Source organism: Antechinus flavipes, chromosome 2 (assembly GCF_016432865.1).
Source record: "Antechinus flavipes isolate AdamAnt ecotype Samford, QLD, Australia chromosome 2, AdamAnt_v2, whole genome shotgun sequence".
In the NCBI taxonomy this organism is placed as follows: domain Eukaryota; kingdom Metazoa; phylum Chordata; class Mammalia; order Dasyuromorphia; family Dasyuridae; genus Antechinus; species Antechinus flavipes.
In genome coordinates, this window is record NC_067399.1 from 675,726,274 (window position 1) to 675,745,517 (window position 19,244).

Genomic DNA, 19,244 nt, shown 5'->3' on the forward strand with positions numbered 1-19,244 from the left:
TCACAAGGTCAAAATCTAGTGCATTTCGTTTCTGGATCACCTAAGGTGATAATTATTAGGTGATCACTTGATCACCTAAGATCAAGAAATAATAAACACAAGGGGAAAAGGCAGGAGACATTAGGGACACGAGTCATCTGAATTGCTGAAAGGGTAGAGCCCAGATGGCAGAATAGAAGAGAACAAGAAGTTGTCCTCTGGAAGCTTGTGTGTGCTTTCGGATGTGGCTCAGCCTCTCCATCATCAGGATGAACTCTTCAGTCAACAGAAGGATTCTTTTCACACTAACTGTTTCTCAGTTATTCCCGGCCAAAAGAAGGGTGACCATGTTTCTCTGTACTAGACGGGCAGTCGGCACAAATACTGCCCAGCCTCTGAACATCATCAAGAAGGGAACATCCACATATGCTCCAAGGACCTCCTGGGCTCATTTTGACTTCCTTACCCAAGTATAAAGAGAATAAGTAAAAATAAAAAAAACAAAACAAAATAATCAGATACAGATGGTTTGAGAGGATATAGAACGTTGTGCTCCAGCTGCATTCTGGGAAGCAAGCATGAGGAGGGGGGCATTCCAAACATGCAGCACAGCCAATGCAAAGATTTAGAGCTGGAAAATAAAGTGTATTGTGAGAAAAACACCTTATTCTTATTACCTTATTCTGGCTGACCTTAGAATATGGGAAGTGATATAGAATGAGGCTGGAAAGATACCATGGAATCAGGTTGTAAATATCCTTTAGCTTTGTTTTGCTTTGTTGGTTTTCTCCTCACTTAATAATATTTTATTTTTTTCCAATGACATGTAAAGATAGTTTTCAACATTTATTTTTATAAGATTTTGAGTGCCATTTTTTCTCCCTCTCTCCCTCCTTCCCAAGACAACAAGCACTCTGATCTGAGGTCTATGTGAACAATTGTATTAAACACATGTCCACATGAGTCATATTGTGAACAGAGCATCAGAACAAAAGGGAAAAACTACTAGAAAGAAAAAAAAGTGCAAACAGTCTGCTTCCATCTGTGTTTAGGTTCCATAGTCTGTAAATATCTTTAAAAGGCAAACAGAGGAATTTATATTTGATTCTAGAATCAATTAAAAAATGAATAGAATTTATTGAGTTGGGAAGTGATCCAGTCAGATCTCCCTTTAATCACTTGTCGGTCATGTACTTATCTGGTGACTGTCTGGAGGCAGGGAGGCTAAGGAAGAGGCTGTGGCAATAATCTAAGTGAGAGGGCTGAAGGCCTGAACAAAGGAGTTATGTGAGGGACAGGAGTCAGACACAAAGGTCTTCAGTTCCCACCTAAGCACTTAGAACACAACATGGGCTGTATTTTTGTTCATTTGTTTCACCCGTATCTCACTTTCCATGACCCCATTTGGGGTTTTCTCAGCAAAGATACCAGAGTGGTTTGCTATTTCCTTCTCCAGCTCATTTTACATATGAGGAAACTGAGGCAAACAGGATGAAGTGACTTGCTCAGATAGGAAGTTTCTGAGGCTGCATTTGAATTCAAGTCTTTTTGACTTCAGGGCTGGCACTCTTATGCCACTTAGCCCCTTTTCCCCCCAAAAAATGAAAACCAGAAAGGACTTACAATTCTAGGCCAGGAATAGCCTGGCAGCTTTTCTGTAAAGAAAAAAATTTCCCAGCTTTGTACTTCCCTTTTAATCTTGGCTGCATTGTTTTTGCTTGTGCAAAATCTTTCTTAATTTAATGTAACCAAAATTATCCAATTTGCATCGCATTATGTTCTTCAGTTCTTCCTTGGCCATAAATCCCTCCTTTCTCCACAGATCTGAGAGGCAGACTATCCTTTGTTCTCCTAATTTGCTTATAGTATCACTCTTTATGTCTAAATCATGAACCTATTGTGACCTTATCTTAGTATAGGGTGTTAGATGTTGATCAAAACCTAGTTTCTGCCGTAATATTTTCCCGTTTCTGAAAACTTTTCTTCCCTTTCTGTTAATGCTAAAGTGCCCTCCAGATTTGTCCAGGATTAAGGATCCTCTACAAGGGAAGGCTCAGGAGTCACCAGGCATCTTCTTGTCTCTCTAGACCCATATCATCTGTACTCTCACACTACCAGTGGCATGCAGGGCCCAAGCTATGGCAGCCCCAAAAGGGCAGAGGTTAGAATCATAAGGGACAAGTTCACGTTTATAGCAGCAGGGGATCCAGTGAAGATACCCCCACTGAGGGCAAACATCCCAAGGAGTCTTCAATGAGCCAATCAGGACAATCCCTTTTCAGCCAGAGAATTGGGAGGTCTCCAGACCTTTATTTCAGACAAGGGTGTGCCTCCTACTGGCCAGATTCATTCTGTGATCATCAGGTAGTAAGCTGGGAGGACTCTGTTTTGGGAACCTTATGGGTCCTTGGAGTAGTTGCCTGTTAGCAGAAAGGGTCGCTGTAGAGCAAAGTTGGCTGGAATTGTGTTTTTTAACTTCCTCCTCCCTCAGGAATTTGGAAAGGAGTTCAGTCCTCCCAGAGTCCCCATGACTGCCCCTTACTTCCACCCTCACCATTGGGCAGCCCGAGGAACATGCCCTTCCCTTGGCTTACACATCAACCCCAACCCCTCCTCTTTATTCGGAGCCTAAAAAATTCCCATCTAAAAGTGGACACATAAATGACTGCTTTTTATTAGCCTAAAAGAAATATAGCCTCACTCCATGTGGTGCTCTTTCTTTGCTTTTTTGGGGAGCTCAGAAACAAAGTTAATTCATTTTAAAGATCACAATCAGATTCTCTCATGCATACAGCTCTTGAACTCCCAAGGTCAAAATCAGTTTCTGATCATCACTCAACAAGTCAGTCACTAAGCATTAATCGAGTACCTACTATGTGCTAGGTATTTCTACTGGAGATAAAAAGAAATGCAACTCATAGAATAGAAGAGAACTCATAGAATTCACATTCTATGGGGAAGTCAACATGACAATACCTGGATATAAGTAGGATCTATACAGAGTAAATCAGAGATCATCTCCAAGGGATCTTTAAGGTAAAGCCTCCCTACAGAAGATAAAATTTTAGCTGAAGAAAGACAAGGAAAAGTTCTGATCCTCTGACCCATTGCCTTCAGTTTTATGTAATTTTTGTTGTTGCATCATTTCAGTCGAATCAGATATCTAGTTATCTGATTCTATATAGTTTGGCTGTTTGCTAATGTCTGCAGTTTCTTCTTTTCCAATATAGAATAAAAACATAGAATTTATAAGTGATCACAGATTTTATGTGAAGGAAAATAAGAAAAAAGAAATAGCTTAAAGGAGTCTCTCTGTCTCTCTCTCTCTGTGTATCTCTCTGTGTCTCTGTGTCTCTCTCTCTGTCTCTCTCTGTGTCTCTCTGTCTCTGTCTCTGTCTCTTTCTCTCTCTCTCTGTCTCTCTCTCTCTCTCTCTCACACACACACACACACCATAAAGAGTTCTTCCTATTGGCAAGGTATTCCAGAATGCTCAAAGAAGAGAAAGGAAAACCTTCCCAAAGCTTTGCAGGAACTCGTCTCCTTAGGTTGTCACTGTTAAACCTCTTTCTCCACTCCATCTCCCTCCCATGAATAGCCTATCTTGGATTATTTCTATCTTATAAGAGTGAAAACTTGCTCAAAATCTCCCACCAATTCCCTTCGCCAGTTGCAAATCTGCCCCCATATCAAAGCTGGCTCTCATGTCCATCTTTCTCTGGGACGACAAATGAATGGATGTGGATGAATAACAAAGCATTTATTATTATGGGCCAGGCTCTGTGCCAAGTCCTTGGGATACAAATATGAGCAAACAAGACAATGTTTGTCTTACACTCTAATGGTGGAAGACCATAAATCAAGGGGAGCTAAATAGTGCTGAGGAGGAGATAGCATGTGTGGTCAGGATGATTCCAGTCGGTTTGGGAGAGAACTGTATGGTGGCTGGTCTAGAAGCAGGATGGTCTAGAAATAATAATATAATAATATTACGGAGCGTTTATGAAGCACTTAAAAGTTTTGTAAAGTGATTTAGAAATATCTTAATCAGTCCTCAAAAGAGGGAATATAATTCTGGGAAGTAGGTCCTGCTATTATGTCCATTTTACAATTTAGGCCAACAGAGGCTGGCCATGGAGGCAGCTCGGGGTCCCGTATCTCCTAAGTGTTTGGGGCTGGATTTGAATTCAGGGCTTCTTGACTTTAGGTGGAATGTTCTACTCTTATATCACCAATGACCTGGGAGTGCTGCCAAAACTTGGTCCTGAGCAAAATAAGGCAAAAGCTCACCTAGCAAAGCCCAAGGAATGGTGTGATTTTAGAGGGAAGATAGGTGGCCAAAGTTGGGGGAATCCTAATGGGACTCAGACCCTCCTTGACAGCTGGGTAGACTGCTCAAAAATGGGCCAGAACTTCTATTCTGAGGCACCGCTACAGGGAGCAGTGTTGCCTCCTTCCCTCCTGTCCCGGCCCTGCTCCTGTTTCTTGGTCTTTCCAGTGGCCATCTCACCCTGGAAGGTCCCTCCTTTCTTATCCTCCACTTGGTGGCTCCCTCCCACTGTGAGGAGGAGCTCAAGCAGGGTGTGTTTCTTCCGTATCATGTCCCCTCCGATACTTGCTTGGTCCCTCTCTCCTTGCTTTTCCCTGTCATGCTTGGGTTTCTCTCAGGATGCGATCTGGAGGGCCTGGAGTTATAGCCCCAGCACTTAGGCTATGGGCCAGCAGTTGGAAAGTGATTATTAATGCTGGCCAAGTGACTGACATGCTCTTTCCATTCACAAATGCAGTCTCCTCCCACAAGGCAAGATGGAGCTTTAGTTAGGTCTCTTCTAGTTCGCTCAGTTTCTGTTCTGCTTGGGCAGGAGGGCTGGTCTCCCCCAGCTGTCCTGGCTGGGCGCAGGCAGGGGAGGGACTGGCCCGAGCTGTCCCGGCAGGGTCGGAGGGGCGGGGAGAGGGGGCTGGCAGGAGCTGTCCCGGCTGGGTCGGAGGGGCGGGGAGAGGGAAGAGGGAGGGGGCTGGCAGGAGCTGTCCCGGCTGGGCAGGGGGACTGATCTCCCCTTCAGGAACTGCCCTAGCTGGGAACGGGGGGTGCCCTCCCCTGCGGGAGCCGCGCTAGCCCCGCAGCCGAGGCTCTCTTGGGCAGGGGAGGGACGCTCACGGTGCGGTGCGAGTCCACGTGGGTCCATCCACACGTCGGTATCCGTCCTCCATTCCCACTCGGGGCTACACCGCAGCAACACACGAGAGGCTCTCCCGAGCGGAGCGTCAAAGCCCAGGGCTGAATCAGTACAACAACCCCAGAGAGAGCGCCGGCTCCTGAGGAAACCTCTGAATTCTGGCTCTCGATTTCTCTGCGCTTGTAGCTCGAGTCCGGGCCGAGAACCTTTACAGACTACATTCCCCAGAATGCCAAGCGCACCGCAAGCGGAAAAATCCTTTGCGCGTGCGCCGCGTCCCCGCCCCCGCCCCCGGCGGCGCGTTGCATCGTGGGAGAATTGGCGATCTCCATCATGGCGGCTTCCATTTCGGGCTACACCTTCAGTGCGGTGTGTTACCACAGCGCCAACAGCGACGCGGACCACGTAGGTGCCCGCCGGGGCCGGGGGGCGGGGAGGAGCCTTGCTCGGGTCCGAGGGGAAGACCCCACCTCGGGCCGGCCCCGCCCCGCGCTCCCGTACCCGCCCAGGCCCGGCCCTGTCTGAGGCGGCGGCCGAGGCGGTGGCGGAAAGTCCGCCCCGCCCGGGTCGGGAGCGAGAGGGGTCCGGGCAACGCGCGGGTGTGCCGCGGTCACTGGTGGACGCGGGGTGCCGAGTGTCTGGGGGTGCGTGTCCGCACCCGCGCGTTCGTGTGAGGTGCATGTCCGCACCCGCGCCTGTGCGTCTGTGTGTCCACACACGCGAGTCCGTTTATGTGCCCCCACACCCGCAGTCCTACTGCGTGGGTGCGTTTGCCCGGGAGCGTATGTCCCTCCGGGCGTGTGTCCCCCGCCCGCGTCTGTCCGTGTGTCCGTGCCTGGGTCCACGCGCCCGCGTGTGCTGCGTGTCCATGGGAGGCTCACCCCCATCCTGCCAGGAAGCGGCCTGTGAGCTGGGGCCGTGGGGTCCCCTCCTGGGGGGCCGGCCCTGCCCTCCCTTATACCGGGCATCCGTGCCCGCGCCCAGTAGGCGCTCCGCGAAGGCCTCTTCCCTCCCCGTCCCCACTTTGCGGGGTCCCCCACATTGCTGAGGATGGGAGGAGACGCTGGATCCTTGGGACACTGACAGCCTGAGCAGGGCCATCCTCGGGCGCTCCCGCCCCCTTTTGCTTTGGAATCCCACCTCCTAGGGAAAAGGACCCCGAAAGTGGGTTTTGTGGGCTTCAGCTTCGTTCTTGGATCGGGCGGAGAGGTCACTGTGAATAAGGAGGGAGTAGGGAGGGGGAGGTGCTCCACCTCATCCTGCTCCTGGCCATCAGGGGGTCCTCCTGGGGCTGGGGTCCCTCCGGGGTCGAGCCCCCTCCCAGCCTCCGAGGTTATGGAGGGGGAATATGGAGGGCTGCGGGAAGCCTGTTCTTTCTAGCCCTAGATCGCCGCAGGGGTGGGGAGGGGGTGACAGGGGTAGGGAGTCGGGAGGAGGGGTCTTGAGCATCATGAGAATGACCCTGTTTTAGAGCCAGAGAGACTTAGAAGGTATTTTCTTTAACAGCCATGGTCTGTGGGCATCAGAAGAAATGTTGACTTTACGACTGTGAAATTGGGCTTCATGGATTCCATAAACCCTCTATGAAAAACAGCTTGTAGTCGCTATAAAATAACCTTTTACATTGCATCTCATCGTGGAGCTTTTCACTGTAAAATAAGTATTCCGACTATGAGAATTTCAGAGCCAAAGAACACTTCACACTGGCAGAGTGTTTGGCAGGTGTCAGCAATCTTAGTTGGCTCGAAGGGAAATTGGTATAATTGGTGAGCTAGTGAGCTTCTCCCTTGACAAGTGGGGTGGTTACAGTAAATGGCAAGGGGAAGAGTCCTTAGCTCCGAGCCAGGTGACTTTGGGTGAATCATTGAACCTTTTCAAAGTTGTGTTTTCCCCGTCTGAAAAATGGAGATGGCATTTTCATTCCTACTCGGGTCTCAGTAGCCTCGAGGTGGAAGCGCGCTCAGAGACTGCCTCTCTTAGTCTGGCTTCTTCCTTTTTCCAAAGCGGGACGCTGAGGCCCAGATAGAAATCCACTAACCTTTGTCACCAGACTAGTGAGCGTCAGAGCGGGGTTTCCAGCCTTATCGGGGGGATCACTGTGCCCACGCAGGGAGCTCGGGAGAAGAGAGCTCCACAAACGTGCCCCCGTGGGATGCTTTGGAATCGCTTCCTCATCTGTCGAGCCCTGGCATCAGGAACCATTTGCACTTGGGGTGGAGGGGAAGTGGTTTCCAATTCTCATGCATGTCTGTGAAAGCTTCAATAGGGTGAGAGGTTGTGGTTAGGCCTTGGCTTTCTGCTATAAGCACTTAATGGTCATACAGAAGTTGAGCAGAATTGACTTCTAAGGGGAAAGTGAGTGGTTTAAGTTACAGCACCAGCAGATTGTTGTAGGCAAAAGCCCTCAGCCCCCTGGAGATGCGCTGTTAATCTGTTGTCCTTTGTCATGTCATTCACCATAGTTAGGGTTCATTTTACACAGGGATTTTGGAATGCCTTAGCGTAATTAAAAGGAAGAAGCTATTTTTCTGATTGGACACCTTGAACTTTGAATCGACCTTGTTTTCTCTTAGATTGCAAACTGTTACAGACACTATTCTGTATTCTGAACTAATGGTGAACAGAAGCGGCTCAGAAATCCAAATAAGTAAATCATTGAGATTCCTTCCATGTTAGCGTTTGGAAGGTGTTTTAAATATAATACAGTACTAAAATTCACAATATTCCAGATGAGATCATGAAACTATACTGTAAAAATCTGTTTATTCAAACTCCCCCGTTCCCTGCTAACTTTTGGGAATGGACAACATACTAGGAAACCTTTCAGGCATGGAAAGGACCAGGTGGACACTTTGGACATCTTGCTGGCACATTCTTTCTCCGAAGGGAAATTATTTTGTTTTTTATAGAGTCTTCCAACTTTTATGAAGCTAAAGTTAAGAACTTAAACCATGAATGACCTGCTAGGGATTCCATAGTTTTATGGAGTAGTAGTGTTCTTTTCCCAACCGTATTAAAAAAACAAAACAAAACCTAAAGTTTTCTGATCTTACGGAAGTATGAAATTTGAAGTTGGTTTGCTGAAGTCCTGATTTTCTGAGCTAAGTAGAAAAAGGAAATAGTGTTGTTTAAAACTGTGAGAGCTAGGGGAGTATGATGGAAGAGAGTCAGATTTGGAGTGAGAAGACTTGGGTTTGAATTCTGTCCCAGTTCCCTTTGTTGCCTTGTGCTCTCTCTGAACTTCAGTTTCATTCTCTATCCATGAGGGGTTTGGCTAGAGATCTCCAAGGTCTCTTTTCTGATCACAATCCTATGATCCTTTGTAATATTAATTTTTTTTAATTATTTGGCAGTGATTTTGTAATTATGATTTAAAAGTGGTAGGCAGAAGGATGGTGGTTGGTTTCTGCGAGCATATGTAGATAATATAATCTTATTCTGGTACTGTGTCAAGTACTTTTCATTTTAATTGAATAGTTCAATTGAAAGCATTCCTAATGTGATATCTCTGCTTGCAGCTATCCAGTTCCATTTTAGGCTGGATCTCAGCTACCCTGGTCAGGTTTTCAGAGAATATTTATAATGGAATTGCTTTGATTATTGTGTTTAACAAATTAAGATTTAGTATACAATGACAAGGGACTAAGTTAAAATATAAGTAAGTCACATTTTTATTTTGAATCTGCAGCTTTTTTTCCCTATCTTTTTTAGGAAGGATTTTTATTGGGAGAGGTAAGACAAGAGGAGACATTTAGCATCAGTGATTCACAGATCAGCAACACTGAATTTCTGCAAGTAATAGGTAAGTAAATTTAACTCTTACCTTATGAAGATTGTTTCTGTACGTTAAATCTTTGGCTCATAAAAACTCCATGAGAACAAGCTTTGGACATTTATGGTTTTCCTCTATGCCCTCAATAATTTGTGGCTTAAGATTTTTGGGGACTAACAAGTGCACCTGTCAACCCAGTGACTTGATGCAGTGGACTGATATAGTGATGGTAGAGCCTTAGGTTCTGGTCCAGATCCTGAAACAAGAACAATGCATCCAGTGGCCTAAATTGACCTTTTTTGGACTTCTCTACCTTGAGGCTCTCCCGAAGAAATCTCTGAAATTAGTCAGTGAAATGTCAGCCTCAGGTGAGGATCTTTTCCCCTGAGTAGCCTGGTCTTGGGCCTGGACAGACTGAAAAGTCCCAGTTAGCTCTGCATTTCTGATGGTCTGAGTTCTACGTGATTTATATATTTATGTTGTATGTACATGTATATGTTACATACCCATACACACAGAACAGTTGTTCTTAAACAGTATCTGTGATTGTCTTTGTGGTGATGAAAGAGCCCAGGGATCAGGAGTCAGGAGGCTTGGGTTCGAGGCTTGGATTCTGTGACCTCATCTAAGACATTCCCTTGTCTGGCCTCATGTGAGCGAAGTTTAGACAGAATGGTGGCTGAGGTTGCCTTCAGTTCTGTTATACTTTTAATTATAATTGCTAGCATTCTTAATCTCCTTCAGAGTTTGCCAACCACTTTACACCTAGGATCTCCTTGATCCTCAAGACAATCCTGGGAAGCAGGTGCTTTAGTTGTCCTCATTTGTACAGATGAGGAACCTGAAGTATAGAAAAGTTAACTAACTTGCCTAGGATCATTCAGCTCGTAAGTGTCTAAGGCTAGATTTGTACTCAGACTTTCTTGTCTCCAGGCCCAGCACTCTGTAGAACTGTGTCATCTTACTGTCTTTAATTAATGATACCACTACTAGGACTGCTTATTAATTGTGTCTGTGACTTAGCAAGACTGGAAGAGGAAACATGGTTTTGTGGCTAGAGCCCCAAAGCTCAGGGTCCACACCCTCCCTCTGGCCCATCTTGACTCTGTGATGTTGGCAAGGATCCCCGCCTGCTTCCCCCCTCCCCCCCAGCTCTCCCATTTGGACATCTGCTTTGGGGAAGGAGTGCCCTCTGCCTATGACATCACAGGTTGAAATGAGATGGTGTAGATTAGACTTATTTCTGAACAACCTCTTTTGCTTATTTCTGTGGTGCCCCCTTAGGCTTTGGCTAGATGGTCTCTAATAACTGTAGGGTTATTCCTCAGGAAAGGGATAATAGTTTACAGGCCCTATTCTTAGTCTTTTTGGTTTTTAAATTTTAATTTTTTGTTCTGAACTTATCATACACACAAAAAACCCCAAACTTTAAGCATTTTGTTGTGCAAGATCAAACACAAAAAGAGGATTATCACACACTTTGATGCACTAGTCTCTGCTGTTTGTTTTTAAAGCACATGAGAAATTCACCAGGTCCCTTTCAAATACTTCCTGCTTCCTTGGACTTTTTTCTTCATGTCTTTTATGTACTTTTCAATATTTCAGGGGCCTGTCTTTTCTTTCTTCAGAGTATCATCAGTGATAGACCCTTGGCTCCCTCATCCCCTCACTCCATTAACACAGCAGAAAGTCAACTTTTATAACAGCTTTGTGTGATCAAGCAAAGAAAGTCCTCCTTAGCAGTAATCATTCTTGGAGGTGTCTGTGTCCTTGAAACCAGCCTTTCCTTGTGAGGAAGTAAGTGACAGGCTTCACTGTAAGTCCCCCCACTGTAGAGACCCATAGGGGTCTCTAAGGCTTTCACACTTGTTTTCCTTTCCAGTATTATTATTCATATTTAAATTGTTTTCTTGGTTCTGCTCCCTTCTCTCTGCCTCAATTCATCGGCAGGGTTTTTTGACATTGTCCCTGGTCATTTTGTACAGTCCCACACCTATTTTGGTTCTGTTACTGATTTATTTAGTTTAATTGCTTAGAGTTTTTTTTTTTTATGGTAATTTAGTAGTCAATGTGGGGTCTGAACTTGAAGATTTTATACATGTGTGTGTGCTCTCTTTCTGTCTGTCTCTTCTTTCTTGCTCTCACTTTCTCTCATTCTCTGTCATTCTGATTCTGACACTCTCTTTCCCCCCCACACTTCCTCCTATGCATGTGCATGTCCCTTTACATAAGATGTATACACATATCTATGTATGTAGACACACATACACACAGAGCTACTCTTGTTTCTCCAACTGTTCAGGCATCTCAAGATGTACCTATCTCAGTGACAAAGAGGAGTAATAACACTTTCTTTCAGCTCTGTTTAACTAGCACGAAACAGTGTGATCCCTTAGACCTGGGAGGAGAAAAACAATACTGTGAGAAAAGCTATAAACTCCATCAGATCATTAATTCTCAATTTCCCTCTCTCAGAAAACACCAAGAACTGTGGGAATATGTTGGGAGAGACCAGCGCTCAGAAAAGGCTTTGCAATGGATCAGCTCAAGCCTCTGGAGGGAGGGTAGAAAACCTTTAATCAGCCAGAATGCTAACTTTTAAATAAAGACTTCCATTTTGTCTGGTGATCATTTCCAAATTCTTTAGCTTCTGAAATTCTAGGAACAATCTTCTGTATAGCACACTTTGGGAGCTCCCAGATGCAGCTGAGTGGGAGGGAGGGCAGTGTGCTGTCACCAGACCTGCATTCAACTTTTGGGATTAGCCTTTCCCATTTGTATAGTCTTGCTCCAGTCTTCTTTCTTTTGCCCTTGTTTTCTCATCTGGACTTGGAAAGATTTGGACTAGATGACTGCAAGCTTTCTGCTAGTTCTGAGTCTGAGATCTTTGTCTTTGGCAGTGACACTGTACAGATTGCATCAAATGATGGGACTTTGCGTAACCTCCTGAATGAGAGCCATATGTACACAGAAAGAGTTTGGCTTAACTTCCTACAACCAAATGGATGAAGATTGCCTCTTGTTGAGATTGCTAGCCAAAGCTTGTCCCTCAGTGTAGTAGCTGCTTGGCTGCTGCAGCAAATGGATTATGAATTGAGTTCATAATTGAACAAGAGAAAAAAGGCTCTATAGTCTTTGAGAAATCATAATAATATTTTGTTAATGATCTTGAGCTCTTTCTGAAACAAAGGCTCATTTTAAGATTGATAATCTTTTGGTGACATAGGACTCTGAATCATGGGAAAAAAAACCTTAGTGTTTAAAGAATTGACAATTAGGATCATTCAAAGAGTGGTGGGGACACCTGTGGCCAGTGGGAGCAGGCTATATCCCATCACAAACCAGGATGGAATAGGAAAAGCATAATTTCAAAGAAATTTCACGACCTCAGAGAAAACCAGTTACTCACAGAGATAGAATAAGGAAAGATGAATTGATGGTCAACTCAGTCAATGTCAGAAGCCATGGAAGAAGGCCTCCTGCACTTTGTGGGGAGCTTTCCTAACTGTTACTCATCAGGTTTATGGAAGGTCATGGACAAGTGCCCATAAGATGGCCACAAGGGAAGGGCTTCTGATCCTTCTCAATGGGTTTCTGCATGTCCCAAGGGACTAGATGGAGTTAGAGGACAGCATGCTTGTGAATACTGGGAATGAAGATCTCAAGTTAATATTTGACTAACTTTTGCCAATTTTCAATGTATTAAAATAATAAGCAAACATTTTTAGGCTTTCTTGTCAGGCTGTGGGGCTAGGTAGAAAAAGAAAGGAAAAAATTACAGTCAGTTATGGATAACTATAGAAAATGTCTTCTTTCTGTGACAATTGAATGAGTAGCCACTTTTCTTTCTTGCTTTCTACTGAATTGTAAAAGTGAAGAAAGACTGATTAATAGAAATGCAGTAATAACCACAATTTTATCAGCTAGCCTTTTTACAACACTTTAAGGTTTGCCGAGGATTTGATGAGTTATCCCATTTTATCTTCCTAAAACCCACAGGTGGTCTTGTTATCCCCTCTTACAGATGAAGGAGCTGAAATCGAGATGGGTGAAGTGACTTGTCACCCAGTTGGGAAGTATCCGAGGCAGAATCTGCACTCAAGTTTTCCTAGCTCCCAGGCCAGCAGTTACTTGACTGTGCCACTTACTTATTCTGAATATTCTTGATAGAAACTAAGGGACAAGGAAACTCATATTTTATAATTTGTAATATATTAGGATAGACTTTAAATAAATCAACATAACTTTCAGTTTATTGATAACTATAGAATGAACCCCAAATCATGGGGTATGTCTATTTTGATAATGGTTCTGGGTGTGGGGTTTCTAGAGGCTTTTAATTTTTCATGTATATTGGGACCCTTGAGTACCTGTGTGCAAAGCATCTCCTAAATTCTGAGGGCTCGAATAAGCCAGGTGTATCCTTAAGAAATGTACCATTTAGGAGACGTGAGCCTTAGTCACAAGTAATTCTAATACAAAAGAGAAACATTTCTCTAGTGTTATGAGCAGTCAAGAGAGGGAGGAAGTAATTCCAGATGGGGAAGAGGGTGATAAGGAATCTAGGAAGGCTGAAGGGAAGGGAGGACATTTCAGCTGATATAGCTCTGGAGGTGAACAAAGGCCCAGGGGGTGTGAAACTGAAATGTGATTAGGGAATGACAGATGATTCTTTTGGGAGAGGGTATTATATAAGACTGGAATATTAACTTAAAATCAAATTATTGAGGGCCACTATGACTGCTAAGTAAAGGAGGTTATAACGAATCTTAGGAGAAAACAGTTTGAGGGGGACAAAACTAAAGGGTAAGAATAATAAAATGTTTTTAAAAAATAGTAAAATGTGTACCAGATGAAGGTAACTTTAGAGAATTGGGGAAGGTGAGGTCTGTGTCCTTGCTTATCAATCCTCCAGAGGACCTGATGTGTAAAGGAGGCAACAAAAGCATCAGTCTGGCCTCCTGCAGAATGAACTGTACAAGTTATTGATCTATCAGGCAAAGTGGTCACATCAGTGACTTTCATCGACTCTCCCTGTAGCAGTGCCATCATAATAGGCAGCTTTGTTACATCTGGAAATACTCCTCTGTGGTTAGTGTCCTTCAGCATCATTACATAAGGCCTCACAGCTGAGCCTTCACATCTGAAAGAAAGAAAGACTTCCTTCATCTCTGGTCTGGAGTTCTCTGGATGTACAGCATTTTTTTTTTTTTTTAATCTCATTTCTCACTCATAAAGAAACCAGTGGATCAAGTTTGTTACAAAAATGTGTTTCAAGTTCAGCCTCAACTTTGGGGAGGTTTTCATAAAGCACATCCCCCTATCCTTGAAGAGGAAGATGTGTTTCCATTTTCTTGTTGAACCATAAATGTTGGGTATGCAACAACAGGACTGCAGCACAAAATCAACTAATTGGCATTATTTTTCAAGGGATTTTTATACAGTGGTGCAAAGCTTGAATTGGAAATGATGCCTTAGGCTTGGAAAGCATTAGCTGTGTCTTTATTAATTTTCACAGCTATGATGTTGCAGCCCTAGCCAAAGATGACAAAAACTACCTTTTTGGAATTTATAACCATTCTCACATGTCATTTTCTTGAGACCCTCGATTTGATTCTGTTTGAGCTATAACTGCAGACTTGAGCATAGAGGATTTGATTTTTGAATAGTGAGTGATGTGTGAGGTAGAATTGTGATCAATTTGGCCAGGATTTCTCATGCAGACACCCAGCACTTGGGCTTGTTGACAAAGTAGAAATCAGGTCACCTTGGGTCATCAGATTATGCCCTTAGAAGCCAGTAGAGATCTGTCTAGTAAATCACTGTACCCATGGGCACCTGAGTTGTCTCTGAGGTAGTCAGCATCCCTCAAGTAGGAGGAATTTGTTTTGTCCTTCACAATATAGGGCCTACTTCAAATAGAGCATTTTCTCCCTCATTTCTGTTTGGCCACAAATGGCAGAGCAATTGAGGTACATTCCTGCCTTACCCTCTTGAACATTTCTGGCTATTGAAGGATGCCATCGACTACTGAATGACCTCATCTGGTCCTGAGGCCCAGAGAGCCTCGGTGACTTCTTCAGAGTGACGGGGTGATAGAGGTAGAACATCAATCTGCTGAGCAGATTGGGTGGAGAGCTGGGTCTAGAAGCCTCAGACACTTAAAAATTGGGTGTTCTTGGGCAAGTTGCATAAAATGGCTTGCCTTAATTTCCTCGTCGGCAGATGGCGATCATAGCAGCGCCCACCTCTTGGGTTGTGAAGATCAGATGAGATAATGTCCATAAAGCACTTAGAGCAGGATGACTGGCACATAGAAGGTGCTCTCTAAATGTTTATTCCTTTCCCCAAATGCCTTGTGCCTGCCATTACACCAGACTATCTTTGCTTATAATTAAATGTCAGCATAGGGATCCCTGAATGGAAGATGAAAGGCTAATGGCACAGTGTACTCATCAAATACAAAAATAATTAATTTAACTAACACCTTAATTACTTTTTTTACAGTGAAAATAGGTAACTGAATTCAGTTGGGCAGGAGGCCTATCTTCATAAATGGATCTTGAATAAGCTTCAAGGATCCTCCCTGCTGCCATTTCTTCCACCGAGATAGCTCAGAGCTCCCGCTGGCTTGAATTGACCACCTTTGGGAGTGCTTTGGAAACTGAATAAGCTCCTTTTCATTCCTGGGACTTATTGCTTTTCTCTAGTTACTTTTTCATCTTTTGTGATGGATTGAAATGATGATCTTTTTTTTTTTTTTTAATTCCAGAAATCCATAATCATGAGCCTTGTCCAAAGCTTTTTAGGTAAGTTGTCTTGCTTCTCTTATCACATTTGATAAAGATTTATCATTTCATTAGAGCCTGGGTGAGTTGAGGCCTAGCTATGATTATCAAGTTCTAGGAATTACAAACAGAAAGGTCCTTTGAATCCCTCCCTTTTTACCAATGAAGAAAATGAGGTCCAGGGCTGTAAGGTGGTCCGGCCAAGGGCTCAGGGAGGCAGCAGAGAAGCGCAGCCTCCCCTGGCTTCCATCATAGGGCTTGGAGGAGCCGAGCCATGCATCTATTTCTGGATGGGCCTTGGGTCACTAATTTTATAGGTAATGTTTCTGCGAGTCCCTACTCAGAAAGAAAGGTGATTGGAGGTAGAAAAAGTTGCTTAGGGGGAAGATTGGTCATTAGAAAAGAGAAAAAACTTTTATTTTGCCTGTATTATTGAATCATAAAGCAGAAAAAAATCAGTATAGTGCCTCACAGAAGTAGCAATCTTTATATAATTTTGTTTTTGTTAAAATATGATTTTTATTTACCCACCCTTTTAAAATTATTATAAGGGAACATAACACATTTTTTGTCTTATCTATTACATATATTTCAGTTCCATATTATGGTCAGCTAAAGGAGAGACAAATGGGGAAAGAGAAGGGAGGAGACCTAGAGACATTTGAAGGGAGAGAGAAGCAGATGGAAGAGAATGTGAGAAACACCCAGAGGGAAGAGGGTGAGAGATGAAAAGGCCCCTGCCTCCCACCCCCCCGAGGTGCCCCTCACCCCCCTGCTCCAGGGCCTCTCTCCTGGTTTTCCTACGTGCCCCTCACTAGTAGCTGTGTGCCATAGTCCCCTGCTGGTGCCCTTGCCCCATTGCATTGCCTTCCCATCAGCGTGCCAAGATTGCCTCTGGCCTTGACCCAGTTCAGCCAAGCAGTTTGGACTGCCTCTCTCCCCCCTCCCCAGGGGCCTGCACGTGCCTCCATGCTGGCCATCTTCAACTGTGACCTATGACTTCTAGACCCTGCAACCCCAATGACCACCCCATCAGTGTGGCTTTGCCCCAGGCTCCCCAAGCGGTGCTGGGGACACCCCTGCTGTGAACCAATAGTGTTACTTAGGCCTTTAGCCCTCGTGTAAGATCATGGAATGTAGAGCTGAAGAGACCCTAGAGATAATTTAGTTCAATGAATGGGCTTGTTTTGTAGAAAAGGCATATGAGGCCTAGGAAGGGAATTAATGGACCAAAAGCCCCACAGCCACCAAGTAGGGAGCTGGGATGTGGGGGAGAACTCTACGAGGTCACAAGTTATGCTCGTCGGCCAGGGGGCCAGTCCCTGATGTCCCTGAAGCACAAGGATCTCGGGACTCTGCTCTTCCAGCATCCTGGAGGTTTTCTGGTTCCACTTGGGAGCTTCCCTTGGGCCAAGCAGGTTCTGTGTGGACTTGCCCCTCTATCCCTCAAGAGCTGGCGGGAAGCTAGACCTGACAGAGTAGTCTCATAGTTACCTTGGGAGGGTCTCCAACTTTAACCGGAGCTGAGCCAAGTAGCCTGGATGTGTTACGGGTCCTGGGCTTTTGCTTTTTAAAGTGAAAAGCAGATACATAGTAATTTGTAGCAGTCTGTTTTGTAACTATCTTTTTATCAGAACTTTTGTGTAAATGTGACAGCTGGGAAATGTAGCAATATCTGTCTGAGAGTTCTTTGAGATGAAACATATCCTTCCTTATTAGAACATTTCAGATAATTTGTATCTAAGATAATACATTAAGGGAAAACATAGTTTCTCCACTTACTTCAAGGATGGGGGTCATTGAGACAGCAAAAGCTGCCCCTTTTTTATCCAGTGTAGCCAGTCTTTACTGACCACCTCCCATGGGCCAGTTCAATTCAGTAAGCATCTGTCGGGGACCATCCCAAGGCCTTACCCTCAAGAAAGTGCTCCCCTGACAGGGAACCAGAAGTACCCAAACAAAATAGCCACAGAGTATTGGGGACAGGGAGGCCGACTTGTGGTTTATGAGGAGGGGAGCTTCCTGATGAGGGGCCTGCCCTCTGCCCATGCAGCCCCAGCCCGTGCTTCTCCAGTTGCTAACAATGGGGCTCTTATTTTTATTGACAGAGTCAGACTCCAGCCAACCTGTCTCAAGTGTTAGTGATCATAAGTATGTTTACCAAGGGCTTTCAGGTATCTCCTTCCCTTCACTTCTCCCCCTGGGCATTGCCACCCTTAACAGGAAGAATGTGATAGAAGGACTCTCCAAGTAGCAAATTTCTTGTCAATCTGTCTTCCGAGTGTGGATGCTTTGACCATGTTAGAATAAAACAAAGTATTTACGGTGCCCTTGCAAGCACCTGTACCACAGTGATAGGTGTCTAGTAAAATGACGCCAACACGAGCCCTTTGCATTTTAGCTCTGCTGTCCTTTTGACATTTTTTTCCTTTCCCCACACCAACTTCAACAGTCATTTATTAGACACTTAACACGAGTGAGCAATGGGCTTCATTTTTCAAAGGTGGAAAATGAAATTGTCCCTACCTTACTTCAGGTGTCACCAGCCAAAGAAAGGGGTAGTGGGGAGGGCTGGGGTGGAGCTCACTGTGGTGGAGCAGGGCCGAGGCGCCATTTGGTTTGAATATTACTGGGATTTGAATTGTTTGATTTATGGGCATGAGCTAATTGGTAAGGGGCATTCCTTTGAGAAACAAGTTGTAAACTATTTCTCCCTTTTTCTTTTTTCTTTGAACTTCAGCTTTTATGACTATGCTGGGAAAGTTAATGAAGAAAGTTTAGACAGAATTCTTAAAGATCGAAGAAAGGTAAGTTTTATTCCTTGTGCTCTTTTTATCTTAGGGAAGTGAATTAAGCTTCTGAGATTCCTTTTTGCTCTGAAGCTGGCTTCTGCTCATTGTGCAGTTTTTCTCAGATCATTATAAGCTATAGCAAGGAAGGAGCTAAGTGGCTAATTTGTTGTATTTTTCTTAAGAGTTTAAAAAGTCAGTTGTTTAATAGAGTCTGATGTTTAACTAAAATTGATCACCCTTTTTTATGTCACCGTGAGTGAATGAAAAAGAGTTATTCTATTAATCTCAATAAAATTAAAAGTAGACAAAGACTTGTAGTAGTATTTATCTAATAGTCTCTTATAATATGCTCTTAAGCAAAAACTAACAGAACATTAAATATCAATTTTGGTGAAACAAATTGGTTGTAAAATGACCATATCAACGATTATGGGAGTGTAAAGAAGGGAACATAAAATGGAGCATCTAAGAGGTGCCACTGTGCCCAGAGCACCAGGCTTGAAGACAGGAAGACTCAACTTCCTGAGTTCAAACCTAGCCTCAGACTCTGACTAGCTGTGTGATCTTGGACCAATCTCTTAACTCTGTTGTGAAATGGGTTGGAGAAGTAGAAGGCAAAGCACTTCAGGATCTCTGCTAAGAAAACCCTAGATTCATGAAGAATTGGACATAACTGAAATTATGGAATAAAAAGAAGGGTCTGTGATTTCCAGAATAGCAGTATAATGCTAAACATAC

The 19,244-nt window shown here is 44.3% G+C and overlaps 1 protein-coding gene and 1 long non-coding RNA gene across 4 annotated transcripts in view; one reads left to right on the forward strand and one right to left on the reverse strand.

Annotated features, from left to right (window-relative positions):
• Positions 1-3,722: 3,722 nt before the first annotated feature.
• Positions 3,723-5,235, reverse strand: LOC127552184 (uncharacterized). Its single transcript, XR_007951280.1, has 2 exons — positions 5,136-5,235; positions 3,723-3,943 (listed from the first exon to the last, which is right to left on the reverse strand). It is a non-coding gene; the product is annotated as an uncharacterized LOC127552184 (long non-coding RNA).
• A 159-nt stretch (positions 5,236-5,394) lies between these two features.
• ABRAXAS2 (abraxas 2, BRISC complex subunit) overlaps positions 5,395-19,244 on the forward strand; it is a 38,047-nt gene continuing 24,197 nt past the window's right edge. The window contains exons 1-4 of one of the 3 annotated variants that reach the window (XM_051982676.1): positions 5,395-5,559; positions 8,866-8,956; positions 15,699-15,735; positions 18,455-18,521. In XM_051982676.1, the coding sequence (XP_051838636.1) occupies positions 5,488-5,559; positions 8,866-8,956; positions 15,699-15,735; positions 18,455-18,521 (267 nt within the window). In that variant the 5' untranslated portion in view covers positions 5,395-5,487. Of the gene's footprint in view, positions 5,560-8,865; positions 8,957-15,698; positions 15,736-16,309; positions 16,433-18,454; positions 18,522-19,244 lie in introns of those variants that run through there. The other 2 variants (XM_051982675.1, XM_051982677.1) reach the window with 2 other exon arrangements.